This window comes from Oryza sativa, chromosome 3 (genome assembly GCF_034140825.1).
Source record: "Oryza sativa Japonica Group chromosome 3, ASM3414082v1".
Classification (NCBI taxonomy): Eukaryota; Viridiplantae; Streptophyta; class Magnoliopsida; order Poales; family Poaceae; genus Oryza; species Oryza sativa.
In genome coordinates this window covers 33047517-33062208 of record NC_089037.1, presented here as the reverse complement: position 1 = coordinate 33062208, position 14692 = coordinate 33047517, and the positions used below count along the sequence as shown (strand labels likewise).

Genomic DNA, 14692 nt, shown 5'->3' with positions numbered 1-14692 from the left:
GGCGGCGGTGGATTGGGAAGGCCGGCGCGGCGGTGTGGAGAAGAGGAGGCTGGCGGCGGTGGGGATGGAGAGGATGGCCGGCGAAGGTGGGGATGGAGAGGATGGACCGGCGTGGTGGGGAAGGGCGACACGAGGAGAGGCTGCCGCGGGCGACGCCGGCGCAGCCGTGCTCGGCTGAGCGTCGGCCGACTCCGGCGGCGGTAGGAATGGAGAGGTGCGCCGCCCTTCTCCCCGCCGCTCCATGGCGCACCATCGCCTCGCGGGCCGCCGGAGGCGGAGGAGGAGCTCGGGCGCCGCTCGGTGACGCCGCGTGGGGCGGCGGCGGCGGCCGCGTCCATTGGCGTCGGCAGTGGAAGGGACGAGGCCCCGCGCGACTGCGGCCCACGAGGCGATGGCGCCGGGCACGCTCCTCCGCCCGCGAGGCGATGACCTGAACGCCGCGGAGGGAGGGGGCCCGTGGCGGTGGCGGTGGCCATGCTCCTCCACCCGGGAGGCCCGCCTTCGCCGAGGGGAAACATGCGGCGGCGGTAGTAGAGGAGGAGACAATGTTGCAGCTGCTGGCGCATGGCCGTGGCGGGCGGAGCTCGAACGCGACGAGGTGCGTGGGCGTGGAGACGGTGGAAATGAGGTGCGCCGCCCTTCTCCCCGCCTGCCGCCGCTCGTCGGTCGTCCTCCCCATTGGCCGCCGCCTGTCTCGGCGCCCCTTCTCCCCGTCGGTCGCTGCCCGTCCCCGTGCCCATTCTCCCCGCCGGTCGCCGCCTGTCCCGGAGCGCCATATCCCCATCGGCTGCCGGCGCCGCCCCTTCTCCCCGCTAGTCGCCCGCCCGTCTTCCCGCCGCCCGTCGGCAGAGAAGAGAGAGGAGAGATGAAGAGAGGGGAGATGGGGAGAGAGAGGAGGAAAAAGAAGAGGGTGAGTTGGACTGACATGCGGGGCCCACGTGGGTCCCACATTTTTTATTATTTTCTATGTGAGACTGACATGTGGGTCCCACTGGTTTTATTATTTTTTCGAATTGAATTGCCACATAAGCGTCACGTCAGTGCCACGTTGAGAGACGAAAATCGGATTCGTTGACAAGTTGGACCTCAGTTAGAAATCCACAATCCCGTTCTGGCCCAATAAATATGGCCTGCACGTGGGCCACAATCCCGTTCCGGCCCAACTTCGTCTTTTCGGCCCAATGGGCTAAACCGAACACGGTGGCGACGCACCGCAGTCCGCAGCCGGAGGAACGACGGCGACGGCGACGTGGACGTCGACGAGAGAGAGAGAGAGAGAGAGAAGCAGTGGCGGAGAACGCAACGAGATGAGATGAGCTTCCCGGGGAGATGGGAGGAGAGCTAGCTAGCCGCCGAGGCTGAGCTCGCCTCCCCGCCTCCCGATCCCCGCGACCCCTCGCAGCCACACCCCCACCGGATAACGCAACGCCTTCCCCCTCCCCCATCAAAACCCCCCTCCCCCCTCGCGCGCCAACTGCTCTCCTCCTCCGCCGCCGCCGCCGCAACCAACCAGCCAGCCAGCCATGCAGCCCGACTCCGCCTCCCACCGCATCGCCCGCGTCGCCGCCCACCTCAGCCCGTCGCCGCGCCCCCAGGTGCGCCGCGAAACAGTTCATCTCTCGCTCTCTCGTTGCGTGATGTGAGGGGATGACCAATCTGTGCGTGTGTGTGTGCAGATGGAGGAGGGGGTGAGGCCGGCGCCATGCAGGGCCAAGGGCGGCGCGCCGGGGTTCAAGGTGGCCGTGCTGGGCGCGGCGGGAGGGATCGGGCAGCCGCTGTCGCTGCTCATGAAGTTGAACCCGCTCGTCTCTGTGCTCCACCTCTATGATGTCGTCAACACGCCCGGTGTCACCGCCGATGTCAGCCACATGGACACCACCGCCGTGGTAACCTACTCATTCCATCCCGTTCGACTGCTAGCTTATTGTGGTAGTATTGTACTAGCACCTGGTCTGCACATCGGCAGTGATGATTGATGCCTGAAATCACTTTTCAGTTTCTTTCCCTTGCAGTCTGTTTGGTTGGAGGGAGTTTCTAGGAGGGATTGGGAGTTTAAAGGGATGAGGCTATTAACTGTTTTGTTTGGTTGGGGGACATGGGAATTTTGGTGGGATGAGGATGGGGAATTGAGGAATGAACTCCCTCCTTTTCAATACCTGGTTAGGGGCAGGTAATTGGGAGGGAATTCCTCCTTTACTTCGCCTAAACAAATCTCAGCCATCCGTTTTCATTAATGATCTAATCTCCAACTAAACTCCCTATCAATTTCCACCACCTCTACCAAACAAGAGACTGGGATGAAAAATCAAATTCACATCTTAATCTCACCATCAATTCCCTCGTGTAAACTCCCAATCCCCTTCCCTCAAGTTGCCAAACAAGCCTTGTAGTTAACCAAACGACTTGCCAACAATGAGATCTCGCTTTTTCTATTGTTCCAGTGAAGTCCAAAAAATATATATAGAAAACTATGATAACATCTTATCTTGTGTTGAAAAAGAAAGCCACCTTATGTTAGTTCCTTTTCAGTTTAATCATTATCAACAGTAAATGGTACTGTAGGTAAACCTCTTGTTATTGAAATTTTTAATTCATTTATAAAAAAAGGAAAAAAAGAGAAAAGATTTGCCTGCAAGCTAAAAAGGATAGAAGTGAAAAAAATGATAATTTTTTACTTGCAACTTACAATTGCACTCCACTATTTTCAGATAGTTCGAATGGATTACTGATTAGTTATTTATCGAATGGATTACTGATTAGTTATTTATCTGTGCATAGATACTGATGTAACAAATAACTGTACCCAAATTCCCTTGTAGGTCCGTGGTTTCCTTGGGCCCAACCAGCTTGAGGCAGCACTTACAGGAATGGATCTTGTCATTATCCCTGCTGGTCTCCCAAGGAAACCAGGAATGACAAGGGATGATTTGTTCAACAAAAACGCTGGGATTGTTCGCTCACTTTGTGAAGGCGTTGCCAAGTGCTGTCCAAATGCAATTGTGAACTTGATCAGCAACCCAGTGAACTCAACCGTCCCCATTGCAGCAGAGGTTTTCAAGAAAGCTGGAACTTATGATCCCAAACGTCTCCTTGGAGTTACAACACTGGATGTAGCAAGGGCAAACACCTTTGTGGTATGCATTCTAACAAATTGTTTTCATATCATCTCTTAGATAACATTAAGATACATGTAAATACTGTGTACTGCTCTTTGACCATAAAATTTTTCTTTTTCTACTGCTTATAGGCTGAAGTACTTGGAATTGACCCAAAAGATGTCAATGTTCCAGTTGTTGGTGGGCATGCTGGAGTGACTATATTACCCCTCCTCTCCCAGGTATTATTCCATCAATATTAGCGCATGTAAACACTAATTATCCGCATTTCAACTTCTGCAAATATAATAACTTGCTAATCCAAGACCTGTCTCTCTGCAGGTCCACCCCCCATGCTCATTTACCCCAGATGAAATCAGCTATTTGACTAAACGCATACAGAATGGTGGCACAGAAGTTGTTGAGGTACAATGCATGCATATTCGAAGTGCTGAAATTAGCCTTGATGCACGTGATTAATTTTGCCCCAACTATTCTCTTTGTTTGATTTTCTACAAACAGTACATGCATATGTGCACATCTTATTTACACAAAAATCTGCATAAAGCTACCATAATGTAGTTATTTGTGTGGAGTTGTCTAATCTAGCCCAAATTTCTTATTTATATTCAGAAGCAATGTCTATATGCCAAGTTCTAGTCCTGTTGATTCAAAATGTCTGATTTCAATTAACAAACCTTCTAGCTCTGTCTAGGTTCCAGAAAGAAAAAAAAATATAACTATGAATTTGTGATTTATTTAATGTCAAATATTGCCTCAACTATAATTTCGTTCCCCATAGCCTTAGTAGGCCAAGTTACTAGGTGTTGATGAGCAAACGTTTTTGAGTTTTTAGGAAGAAAATTTCAGCTCCTACACTACAAATGTAACGGATGCCCTTAACGGAGACTGAAGAAAGCTGTTGATAACAGTAGATAGCGGTATTTGCATATTACTTTAGTTACACGTCATTACATGTCTGAAACTATGGGGATTCTTTTTTTCAGTTTTGGTGTTTCTAATTATTTGGTCATACATATAATGTTCCTTTTGTTTGTGATTCAGGCAAAGGCAGGAGCAGGCTCTGCAACTTTGTCAATGGTAGGTTATATGGCTGCTTATTCTTTGTGAATAGTATCCGAGTTATAAATGCATACTGACAGAAAACCATCTCAGGCTTTTGCTGCAGCAAAATTTGGTGATGCATGCTTGCGAGCAATGCGTGGTGATGCTGGCGTTGTGGAATGTTCATATGTTGCATCTGCGGTATGCTTACACCATCCAAACATTCATCCTTCCTATCAACCGATAACACCATCTTATGATTATTCTCATTTTCTTTCAACTAGGTGACCGAGTTGCCGTTCTTTGCAACAAAAGTGAGGTTAGGTCGTGCTGGAGCCGAAGAGGTTCTCCCTCTGGGGCCGTTGAATGATTTTGAGAGGTACATTAGTTGTATCTAAATATTCTCTTTCAAATGCAGTTGCCTGCAAATACCATCCAAAAATAATTGGTGTGCTTAATGTGTGTTTTAACTTATTTGACACGACAGAGCTGGCTTGGAGATGGCAAAGAAAGAGCTGATGGAGAGCATTCAGAAGGGCATCGATTTCATGAACAAGTGAGGTGTATGAAGGGACAAAGTTATGCATACATGTAAAGAGTGTCCTATATATAGTGCTCATATACATGTAAAATTTTCGCCGGGCTCATATACATGTAAAATCACTTCTGTAAAACGACCGTGAAATGCTAATTACCCTTTAGTTGCACTAAACCTTTTTTTCCTGATCATGGAATAAAAATCCTATACTAGACAACATCCTGTTGTGAACAATTTTGCATGCTTATTTTCATGGTGTCGTGGCCTAATCTGGATTTGATGATCTCTTCAGCAGATCACATTGTTTTGCTCTGCTCCAGGCTTCCAACAGTTTGACTTGCATTTACTGCTGCCGATTGTGTGCCTGCGTTGCTTGCACAAGGCCTCATATAATTGGGGCCTATGTCTAAGTTATTTGATTAAGGGATTCTGCACCGCATGGAGACAGAGTCCAAACTCTGATGAAGGTTCACATAAATTCTAGACCATCTCTTATCAGGTTTTGGACAAACAGTCGGAACAGAGCAGTATAACCTTTCTGAATTTCAGTATCAGGATTTGCTTGAGACAGGTTACCTGAGCTGAGCATCATGTGAGTATCTTATCAGAAGGAGAATGCCTCTGAGGAAGTTTTTGCAGAACATCAGATGGGCCAATCAAAGAGTACATCGATGGAGGAGAAGAAAACATGAGCTGACTGTTTTCCTTTTTGGAGAACTAGCATGAGTTGACTTCATTTCTGACGCAAAATGCTGCAGGATTCTTCTCTCCCTCTATAGCTTTTCCCTGCATTTCCCTTTTCTGTCCTCTGTGAATAGAGGGAGTTGTTGGGTTTGGTGGTGCGTGAGTGCGCCTCTGAATCTCTGATCGATGTGATCATCATTTCCATAGGATTCTCCCTGTCCCACTTGTGTCCGGTCTTAGATTAACTCGCATTTGTGTCCCAACTATGCCTCTGCATTTCTTCTCTACCAACTTCTCCATGGGAAAATAAAATTCGCTGGCATTTTAAGCAATCAGTGCCCCTGTTGTTGCAGATCAGCAAGATGACATGAGAAAATCGAGTGCCAACCAAGATTTACCGAACCGTTTTGAATAGGGTTACAGTCACCCTACAATTTCGCGGTTATCACTGCGCGAGGTATACCCTAGTTTTAAAAACTGAAGCGGGCATTTTACGGAAATACAACATAATAGAGGGTCCTATTAGTAAATTAGCCAGCACATCCTTTTCAGTTAGATCTGGGCCGCACGGTTTGTATCCAACGGTGATCGCTGCTGCTCGCCTTTTCTCTCCGCTGCCGTCGAGCAGGTTCGCCGGCGGCGAGCGATCCGGCGCCGGCGCCGGAGGCGGAGGTGGGGAGCTGGGCCGCTCTCTCCATGAAAATTCTCGGGAATCCGGGTAAAACCAAGCGCTTCCCTTGGTAAATTTCTCTCTCCTGATTATCCCCTCGATTTCTTTCTCCTTTCCTGTCCTTTTCGTTGCCGCGTTTTTCTTTTTTCCTTTTTGAGTTTTCACTTCTGAATCCAAGAAACTCCTAGGGTTTATGGTGTCTCTCCATGAATCCACAGATGATGAGCAATCATTTTCCTTGCAATTAACACGACGCGAACACAAAACTGTTCCTTATTATTCCGATCCAACATCTGCATAACAGAAGAGAGAGACTGATCGAGACAAGAAACGAAAATCAAACAAAAAAAAAGAAAGGAAAAACAAAAGAACATGCGTGAGCGATTGATCATCAAATGGTCCCTCCTGCGTGCCCTGTCACTGTTCTCTAGAGCAGTGCCAATGTAGGCCCTTGTTTCGGCCAAGTGCACATCTTCTTCAGAGAAAGAAGAATGGCAGCAGCTCAAAGTCCCAGTCCCCTACCATGTGAGCAGTAGCAAGCTCTCTTTCTCTCTCTCTCTCTCTCTCTCTCTCTCTCTGTACTCTGTTCATCAATGGACCACCACCCCAATTACAGGCTTGCTTCTGCCTCACATTATGGGAATTGATCAGTGGATTCAGTGCCATTAGCAGAGCATCATTTGGAGTGACCTCCCTTAGTTTCAGAATCTAAGTGTACTTTGCCTGTTCAAAACAGTACAAATGGCTGGATCATTAGGCACATGAGGCTACAGTGCTAGCTAGCTAGCCAAGTCCTTTGCTGCATCCTGCATGACCTTGTATTCTTGTCCAAAATGCTCCAGCAATGGATCCAGATGAGAGGAATCTCGAGTTGATGCTTTCTACTACCGGTACACTTGTGGCTCATGCCTGCATGCATGAACATACTCTGCAAATGTACAACACACAGTGGGGTGTTTATTAGCTGAAGCATACTACTCTAAGTTTATTACTGTGGTAAATAGTGGTGTGGTGAACAGTAACTCATCAGTGAGACACTGAGGCTGGCATTAGCAGTATTGGTGCTCGTCTCTGACGACCAGCCAGCCACAAAACCAAAAGCTGTAGTTGGAGAACTGTTTGCTTTGCATGATTGCAGTAATGACAGCATTGCTGCTTGCTCCAAAGGAGACCAAATTCTTGGGGAACCTTTCTGTTCTTTGTTTTTCTCTCCTACCATGATGAAGCAAAACAACCTTAACCTCGCAGCTGACAATCTCTATTTTTTTTGTTTTGCAGATACAGATAGAGAAACAGAAGCACCTCCTCCTGCAAAATAGCTGGTGACAGAATGTAAGCTCCTGAACTTTTACTTTACATTACATGCAGATAAACTGAATTTACCTGCTTAAATAGATAGTTGAGAGCAACAATACATTAATACTCTTGAGTGATAGGAGTAATTACTAGAGGATTTGTGCATGTGTGAATACATGGCGTTGCCACTGTGTGCAACATTTGCTGTTTCGTCTCGTTGCCGATGTGACCATTCTGTTGGACGCATCGAACTGCACCGAATAAACGGCAGCAGTGCAGCGTCAGAATTCAATACCGTCGCACTCTCCTTCTGATCTGATCTGATCTGATCTGATGGTCCTTTCGCCTCCTAGCATTATCACCAATCGCACAATGAAATCTATAGGTACAGCCGACCATGTCCATTCCTTCACGAGCAAACCGACTTTTGCGAGGATTTTTCGGGATTTTCATTTCGGAACAAGACAATCCAATATTTGAAGAAGAAAAGGTTTAGAAGAACCAATATTCGAATATAAGTACCTCGTGGTGTTCGATAGGTATATTATATCTCTGGATTAACAACAAAAATGTCTCTAGATTCAAGAACAGGAGAGAAACTTCAAAAAGGTTAGGCACTGGTGCTGAATGATTGTAGTAGGGGAGCAGAGAGGCATCATCATGTGATGGACCTCACGCAGCACTATCTCCAGCACTTGGCAGTCATGCTCGGGAGAGTCTTGATCTCTGAATGTCAATCTCCAGATTTCATTTTGCATTTTTTTTAAATGGAATTTGAGCGATTTTCCTAACAGAATTTATTTCACTACTCCAGATTTCAATATGCAAAAAGATTATAGTAAATATTTGTTCCAAACAGGCTAACAAAAATTTTTGGACATTAGAAAGCGTGGATTTTTAGCACAGTTCTTCTCTCCCCCATATATGCTGATCCCACATAATCTGATGTTGCAATAGTGCACTTCATGTTATGCAAAGCAGCCACAAAAGGGTAATCATTTGTTAACCATTCTTGTGCCAGCTTTCTATACACATCACAAAAGAGAACAAAGGAAGAAGCACTCTGATTCTTTGATTTCATTCAGCTCCAAAAGAATAAAAAGAGCAGAATACTTTGACTTTGCTTGATTTAGTGCATATCTGTTCACCATGCAAGGGTGCTTTTCCATGATGGCATTCTAGTATGGGTTTCTCAATTTAAAGGACCCAACTTGAACTGTTTACACAGGACCAGGAACTCAGGAAGTGCTTTAAAGGAAACTTGGTTCCACAGTAAAGCTTAGATTTTGATTCTAAATTGGATAGAAAGCCATTGCCTACATTGAAGATGGATGATAAAAGGCTCTAAAGTACCGAAACTCGCTACGGAATCCTACATTGCAGCACCAAAGGAAACAAACTGGTAACAGGACAACCCACCAAACTGGAATATGTACAGCACAGAACACCTAAAAACTTACCAAGACCTAAATCCATACCTAGATAAGTTTCCGATACTGAAGCTTGCGAACTTTGCAACAAAAGGTTGACAGCAATTTTAGACTTGGTTACTCATATGCTGATGAGATCAGGAGGTGTAGTTGACTCTGAATTTGTTTGCTGCTGCTGTTGATCTTTCGCATCACCAGTTAGTGCTTCTGCAGACCCAGAAGGAACTGGAGCTGGAGGATTGGATGCAAAACCATCGACAGCGTGTGAAAGCACTTCTCCTTGCCTGGGAGCTAGCTTTGGAAGCTCGCTGAGGATCTGTACAACCTCCCGCATTGTTGGACGCTGCACGCTCTGCTCCTCAATGCAGAGCAAAGCGACATAGAAGACGTGCATGACCTCATGAAGTGGAACTGTTGAGAGCCTTGGGTCCAGGACCTTCATCACTTGTTCCTTGTTTGAGTCGGTCATCATCCTCACCCATTGGACGATGTCAACGCCATCTCCAAACTCCCCAACAGGCTTCCGTCCAGTAACCAGCTCAAGAAGCACAACACCAAAGCTGTAGACATCACTCTTCTCATCGACCTTGAGGGTGTATGCATATTCTGGACATCCACAAAAATACAATCCAACAAGGTTCAGTCCATTTGAAGTGAACAAAGACATGTCAGATTATTAAGCAACACAATTCATGAAGGAGCACGAGGAACTAAAAACAGCAATTCAAGAATTACTCTTACATTTCTTTTACCAGAGGAAATATTACTTTGCAACTAAATACAATACTATCAATACACTGCAGAACGAACTGAAATACCATGAGATATGATGTTTTACCTGGAGCAATGTATCCATAAGAGCCAGCAATGGCAGACATGCACTCAGATGCACCGGTGTCCTGCAAGAACTTTGCAAGGCCAAAGTCAGCCACATGTGCTTCAAAGTCTGAGTCAAGAAGGATATTGTTTGACTTGACATCACGGTGAAGTATCAAAGGGGAACAATCATGGTGAAGGTAGCAGAGCCCCTTTGCAGCTTCAATGGCGATCTTGTACCGGGTGTCCCAGTGAAGGTGCCCGCCTTTCTTGCCATGGAGCAGCTCCCCCAGGCTTCCATTGGGCATGTATTCATAAACCAGCAAATTAGTCTCATTGTTTGAGCAGAAGCCTAGCAAACGCACAATATGGCGGTGCCGAATTCTCCCAAGTGTCTGTATCTCTGCTGAAAAACCATGATCATGTGAAGAGCCACGGCCCATAGCTGGGAGACGCTTCACAGCAACATGATCTCCGTTAGGCATAGCCCCCTTGTACACAATTCCAGCACCACCTTTGCCGATAACGTTTTCTTCCTTCAAGCAGTCAAGCACATCATCACAGGTGAAGTCGAGGCGCTGGAATGCTGTGAGTTTCCACACACGTGCCTCACTGGCTTTCTTCAACGACCGAGCCTTCAGAATCGCCCCGACAGCAAATGCAATGGAGCAGGCCAACAAGCCTAGGACAATGAGCAGTTTGACACCATTGGATAGCCCGCCATGACCATGACCACCATGGTCGGTGCCAGCAACACCAGGGCGGCATGGTCCGAGGTACGGTCCACACAAGCCTGGGTTACCAACAAAAGATGTGGCATTGAAGTAGCTGAATTGACCAGTTCCTGGCACAAGCCCAGACAAGTTGTTATATGAGAAGTCAACCGCGGTCAAGCTCTGCATTGTTGCAATGGATGGAGGTATCTCTCCATCAAGATGGTTCCGGGACAGGTTGAGATAGTTGAGTATCCTCATTCCAGAGATGGCCGGAGGTATCTTCCCAGAGATGTTGTTCCGGCTCAAGTCCAAGTAAGTGAGCAACCGGCATTTCCCAATCTCCGGTGGTACACCTCCCTCAAGCGCATTGCTGCTAAGGTCAGCCTTGGAGAGTTTCTGCAGTCGCCCAATCTCAGGTGGAACGACACCAGAGAATGAATTCCGATCAAGAAGCAGCTTCTGAACACCAGAAAAGTTTCCAATTGATGCCGGCAGCGCACCAGTGAGCTGGTTGTTGGACAGGCTGATCTCCCCAAGATTAGGCGCCGCAGCGCCGGACACGGCCGGGAAATTGCCTGTGAGGAGGTTATCTTGCAGCTCAACCTGCGTCAGCTTCGGCAGCTCAAAGAGACCCTTCGGAATTGAGCCGTTCAAGTAGTTCTCCCCAAGACGAACACGGCTCAAGGACTTGCATTCACCAAGGGAGTCCGGGATGGCGCCGAACAAGAAGTTGCCAAGCGCGATGAGCGTGTGCATCTTGCCACCGGCGCAGAGCTCCGGCGGCAGCGTGCCGGTGAGCCTGTTCGACGAGAGGTCGAGCAGCTGGAGGCGGCCATTGCGGCCGAGGCGGCGCGGCACGCCGCCGGTGAAGTTGTTCTCCCAGAGCTGCAGCACCTCGAGGCTGGGCAGGTCGCCGACGAAATCAGGGATGTCACCACGCAGCTTGTTCCGGAACAGGTTGAGCAGCGTCAGGTTCTTGAGCTCGGAGAAGCTCGCCGGAATCTCGCCGGTGAGGACATTGTTCGATAGGTCCAAAGAACTCAGGCTCTTGAGGTAACCCAGCTCCGACGGTATGCCGCCGGCGAGGCTGTTCACCTGCAAGAACAGCGTGTCGAGGTTCTGCAGCTTCCCGAGCTCCGGCGGTATCTCGCCGGAGAGCCCGCAGTTGGCGGCGTCGAGGCGGACGAGCTCGGTCAGGTTCCCCAACTCCGGTGGGAGCCCACCGGAGTAGCTGTTGTAGTAACCAATGTACAGCTCCCTGAGGCTCGTCAGATTCCCCAACTCCGGCGGGATTTTGCCGGAGAGCTCGTTCCCGGAGACGGCGAGATACTGCATCCGGCCCCACCGCCCGTACTCCGGCGGGATCTCACCGGAGAAGAAGTTGCCGCCGAGGTGCAGGTGGCGGAGCAGCGGCATCTGCACCACCTCCATGGGGAGCGGGCTGGTGAGGTTGTTGTTGTAGAGGTCGAGCACCCGGAGCCCCCGGAGGCGCGCGAGCGCCGCCGGGAAGGAGCCATTGAACGCGTTGTTGGAGAGGTTGAGGTAGGTGAGGAACTGGAGCCGCCCCAACGACGCCGGGATGGGGCCGGAGAAGGCATTGGCGCCGACGGACAGCCGCATGAGCCCGCGGAGCCCGGTCAGCTCCGCCGGCAGCGCGCCGGAGAGGTTGAGCCCGGACACGTCGAGGCCAACCACCGCGCCGCGGGAGCTGCACGTCACGCCCGCCCACGCGCAGTGTGCCGCGGCGGCGGCGGTGGTGTTCGTCCTGGTCCCGTTGCCGCCCCACGACGCCAGCGCGCCGGTCGGGTCCGACATGGCGGCCTTCGCCGCCAGCAGCGCGTCGGCGTCGGCGTCGGCGTCCGCCGCCGCGGCGGCGACGCCGACGAGGAGGAGGAGGAGGCGGAGATGCATTGGGGTTTCTTGGCTTCTTGGATTGGAAGAGAGGAGAGGGGAGAGCTCACGCTCGCGGCGAGGAGAGGAGAGGAGAGTGGAGACAAGAGAGTGAGAGGGAGTGAGGGGAGGAGGGAAGGGGAAAGGTGGGGGTATTTTGCAAGTTTGCTATGGTTTTGAGAACACTACACACAAGGCCACAAGGGGGATTGTGTGTGATATTGGGGTCATAAAAAAGATGTGATATTTTTCTTGTTTTCTTTTGGGGTGGGGTGATGTGTGGGGTGTGGTTCTTCTTTTTGGGGGATTGGGTTGGTTTTATAATGTTATCTTGGGTCTTGGATGGATAGATATGGCCATATGGCAGTTTGACAACTTTGACCCATGATTATTCTTTGTTTTGTTTTCTTTATCATAAATTTAGTATGTTTTTTTATTGAATTAACCTCATATTTAGGCTGAGTTTCAGATGTTGTTTGGCTTCTACAAATACTCTATTACCGTGATCATGTTTTTTAAATTGTTAAATGGTATATTTTTTAAAAAATAACTTTTATATGAAAGTTTATTTAGAAAATTAAATGAACTATTTTTAATTACTAAGACTCAATTAATCATGTACTAGTGACTTATCTCGTTTTATGTATCGTCATTTAGCTAACTCAGTTTGGGTTTATTTATCTGTTGTTCGATGGAGCGAGTATAAATTAATGGTAGAAAATTTTGTATACATAAAAAATGGTATGTGTTCTATATATGATAAGGAAACAAAACTACTTGAAGTTCATTCTAATGACCCTGATTTTTGAAGCATTTGGTGAAATAGGCGGTGATCGGTTGTGCTGGCTATAATTGTGCAGCACAGCCGTAGCAAAGGGAAGGGCTGCAGCAGCTGCCATAGCTAGTGGCTGCAACAGATAACCGAGCACGCTCGTAGTTTCTTGATAAATATTTTTTTCTAAAAAAAATTGGCCGCTCTAACAATCTTCCAAAATAGAATGCACCTAGTTTTAAATGCTTAGGTGCACAAATTCTACAATTCCTGCAAATTGTTTATTGTGGATTCTTACTATCCGAAGCATGTCCTACGATACATATATAGCTGCCAAGAGATATAATAATTTGATAAAAAAAAACTAAATATCACCTCTCAATCCTTTACTTCAAAATAAATCCCAAAGTAAATTACTGATTTACTGCTAGCTAATATAAAATGAAATATCCATACCTGAAGGAGAAAACTTTAGAAAACCAGTTATTTCATAGTTAAAGGTATAAAACAAACCACTGGTATTATGATGTATGGCAATATAACCTCAAGTTACATGGTCTCAATGTTTCATAAAACCTCACTTTTATTCAAATCTTGATAAATTCTAGCATATATATTAAAAATTAAAAGTAATAAAGAATTAAACTGTCAATCTTAATCAACAACTTAATAATTAAAAATTACATATAAATTCTATGTTTTAGAATTTTAAGTAAATTCGATCTCAAAATACATAAGGGTAGTATTATGTAAAACTTTATAAAACCATCATACCTGAATTATGTGTCATATATCATAATACATATGATTTCTCTAACTTTGACCATAATACATGTAATTTTAATGAATGTACTCACTCTGGAAATTACACGCAAAATCAGGATTCAGATACACCGCGCATGCGCGCACCAAACGGATACCGATGAAAAAGACGGGGTGACGAATGCAATGCGATGGCAGCATGGAAGTGGCGCGAGCCAGCAAAAACTTCAAAGAAAAAGAGGAGGAAAAAAAAAAAGCAAAGCTTCAGAGCAACGGCGAGACACCGGCAGCCGAGCTGCTTTGCAGAATGCGGCATCAGGCTTCCACTTTCGTAGTAGGGCAAGCAGATCGACAGCGACGCCTGCACAAAAACTGCAGCAACCAAAAATCATCACCCAGCAGCAGCATAGCACGGTACAATTGAGGGCCGGATCCTAACCTCCGGCGAATGCCAATTCCATGAAATTTCAGTCGAATTTGTTGTTTCAAATTTAATTTGTAAAAAAACAGTCAAAATGTCCCACTGAATCTGCTTCTGTCCCGACTCAAAATTCTAAATTTTTGTTGTTTTCGATCGGTTTTCGTCTAAAATGCTACCTAGTACAGTACTCCCTCCGTTCGACCGTTCCGCAATAGTTATAGTTCTAAATTGTTTAGCAAAAACTATGGTTTAATAAAAACGTCTATAGTGCCTCCTATTAAATGATATGGGGTTTGGAATGAGAGGATAGCTGAGGGCAGAATGAATTAAATTTTGAATTGGATGTAATTGATGTGACAAAAGTTACTCTAAAGTGATAGTAAGTTTTTGGTAACAAATTTTGAACTCTAAAACGATAACTGTTTTGAGACGGAGGGAGTATAATCCAACTTCTTTTTTTCTGATTTCTATTTTTGCCAAATCAGATGCAGCAAACAAACAGTGCGTGATAATGGCACTGACGCAGAGCAGCTCATT

At 47.1% G+C, this 14692-nt stretch overlaps 2 protein-coding genes and 1 long non-coding RNA gene across 3 annotated transcripts; 2 read left to right on the top strand and 1 right to left on the bottom strand.

The window, feature by feature from the left end:
* Positions 1-1258: 1258 nt before the first annotated feature.
* LOC4334274 (malate dehydrogenase, glyoxysomal-like) lies at positions 1259-4915 on the top strand. Its single transcript, XM_015775116.2, has 9 exons — positions 1259-1595; positions 1677-1886; positions 2820-3134; positions 3248-3337; positions 3438-3521; positions 4161-4196; positions 4272-4361; positions 4445-4539; positions 4648-4915. The coding sequence occupies exons 1-9, from the start codon at positions 1524-1526 to the stop codon at positions 4718-4720; spliced, it is 1065 nt and encodes a 354-aa protein (XP_015630602.1). The 5' UTR covers positions 1259-1523; the 3' UTR covers positions 4721-4915.
* Positions 4916-5958: 1043 nt separating this feature from the next.
* Positions 5959-14306, top strand: LOC136355618 (uncharacterized). Its single transcript, XR_010739952.1, has 3 exons — positions 5959-6122; positions 7331-7384; positions 13854-14306. It is a non-coding gene; the product is annotated as an uncharacterized lncRNA (long non-coding RNA).
* Positions 8398-12299, bottom strand: LOC4334273 (leucine-rich repeat receptor-like serine/threonine-protein kinase BAM1). Its single transcript, XM_015777449.3, has 2 exons — positions 9617-12299; positions 8398-9384 (listed from the first exon to the last, which is right to left on the bottom strand). The coding sequence occupies exons 1-2, from the start codon at positions 12219-12221 to the stop codon at positions 8900-8902; spliced, it is 3090 nt and encodes a 1029-aa protein (XP_015632935.1). The 5' UTR covers positions 12222-12299; the 3' UTR covers positions 8398-8899.
* Positions 14307-14692: the final 386 nt, after the last annotated feature.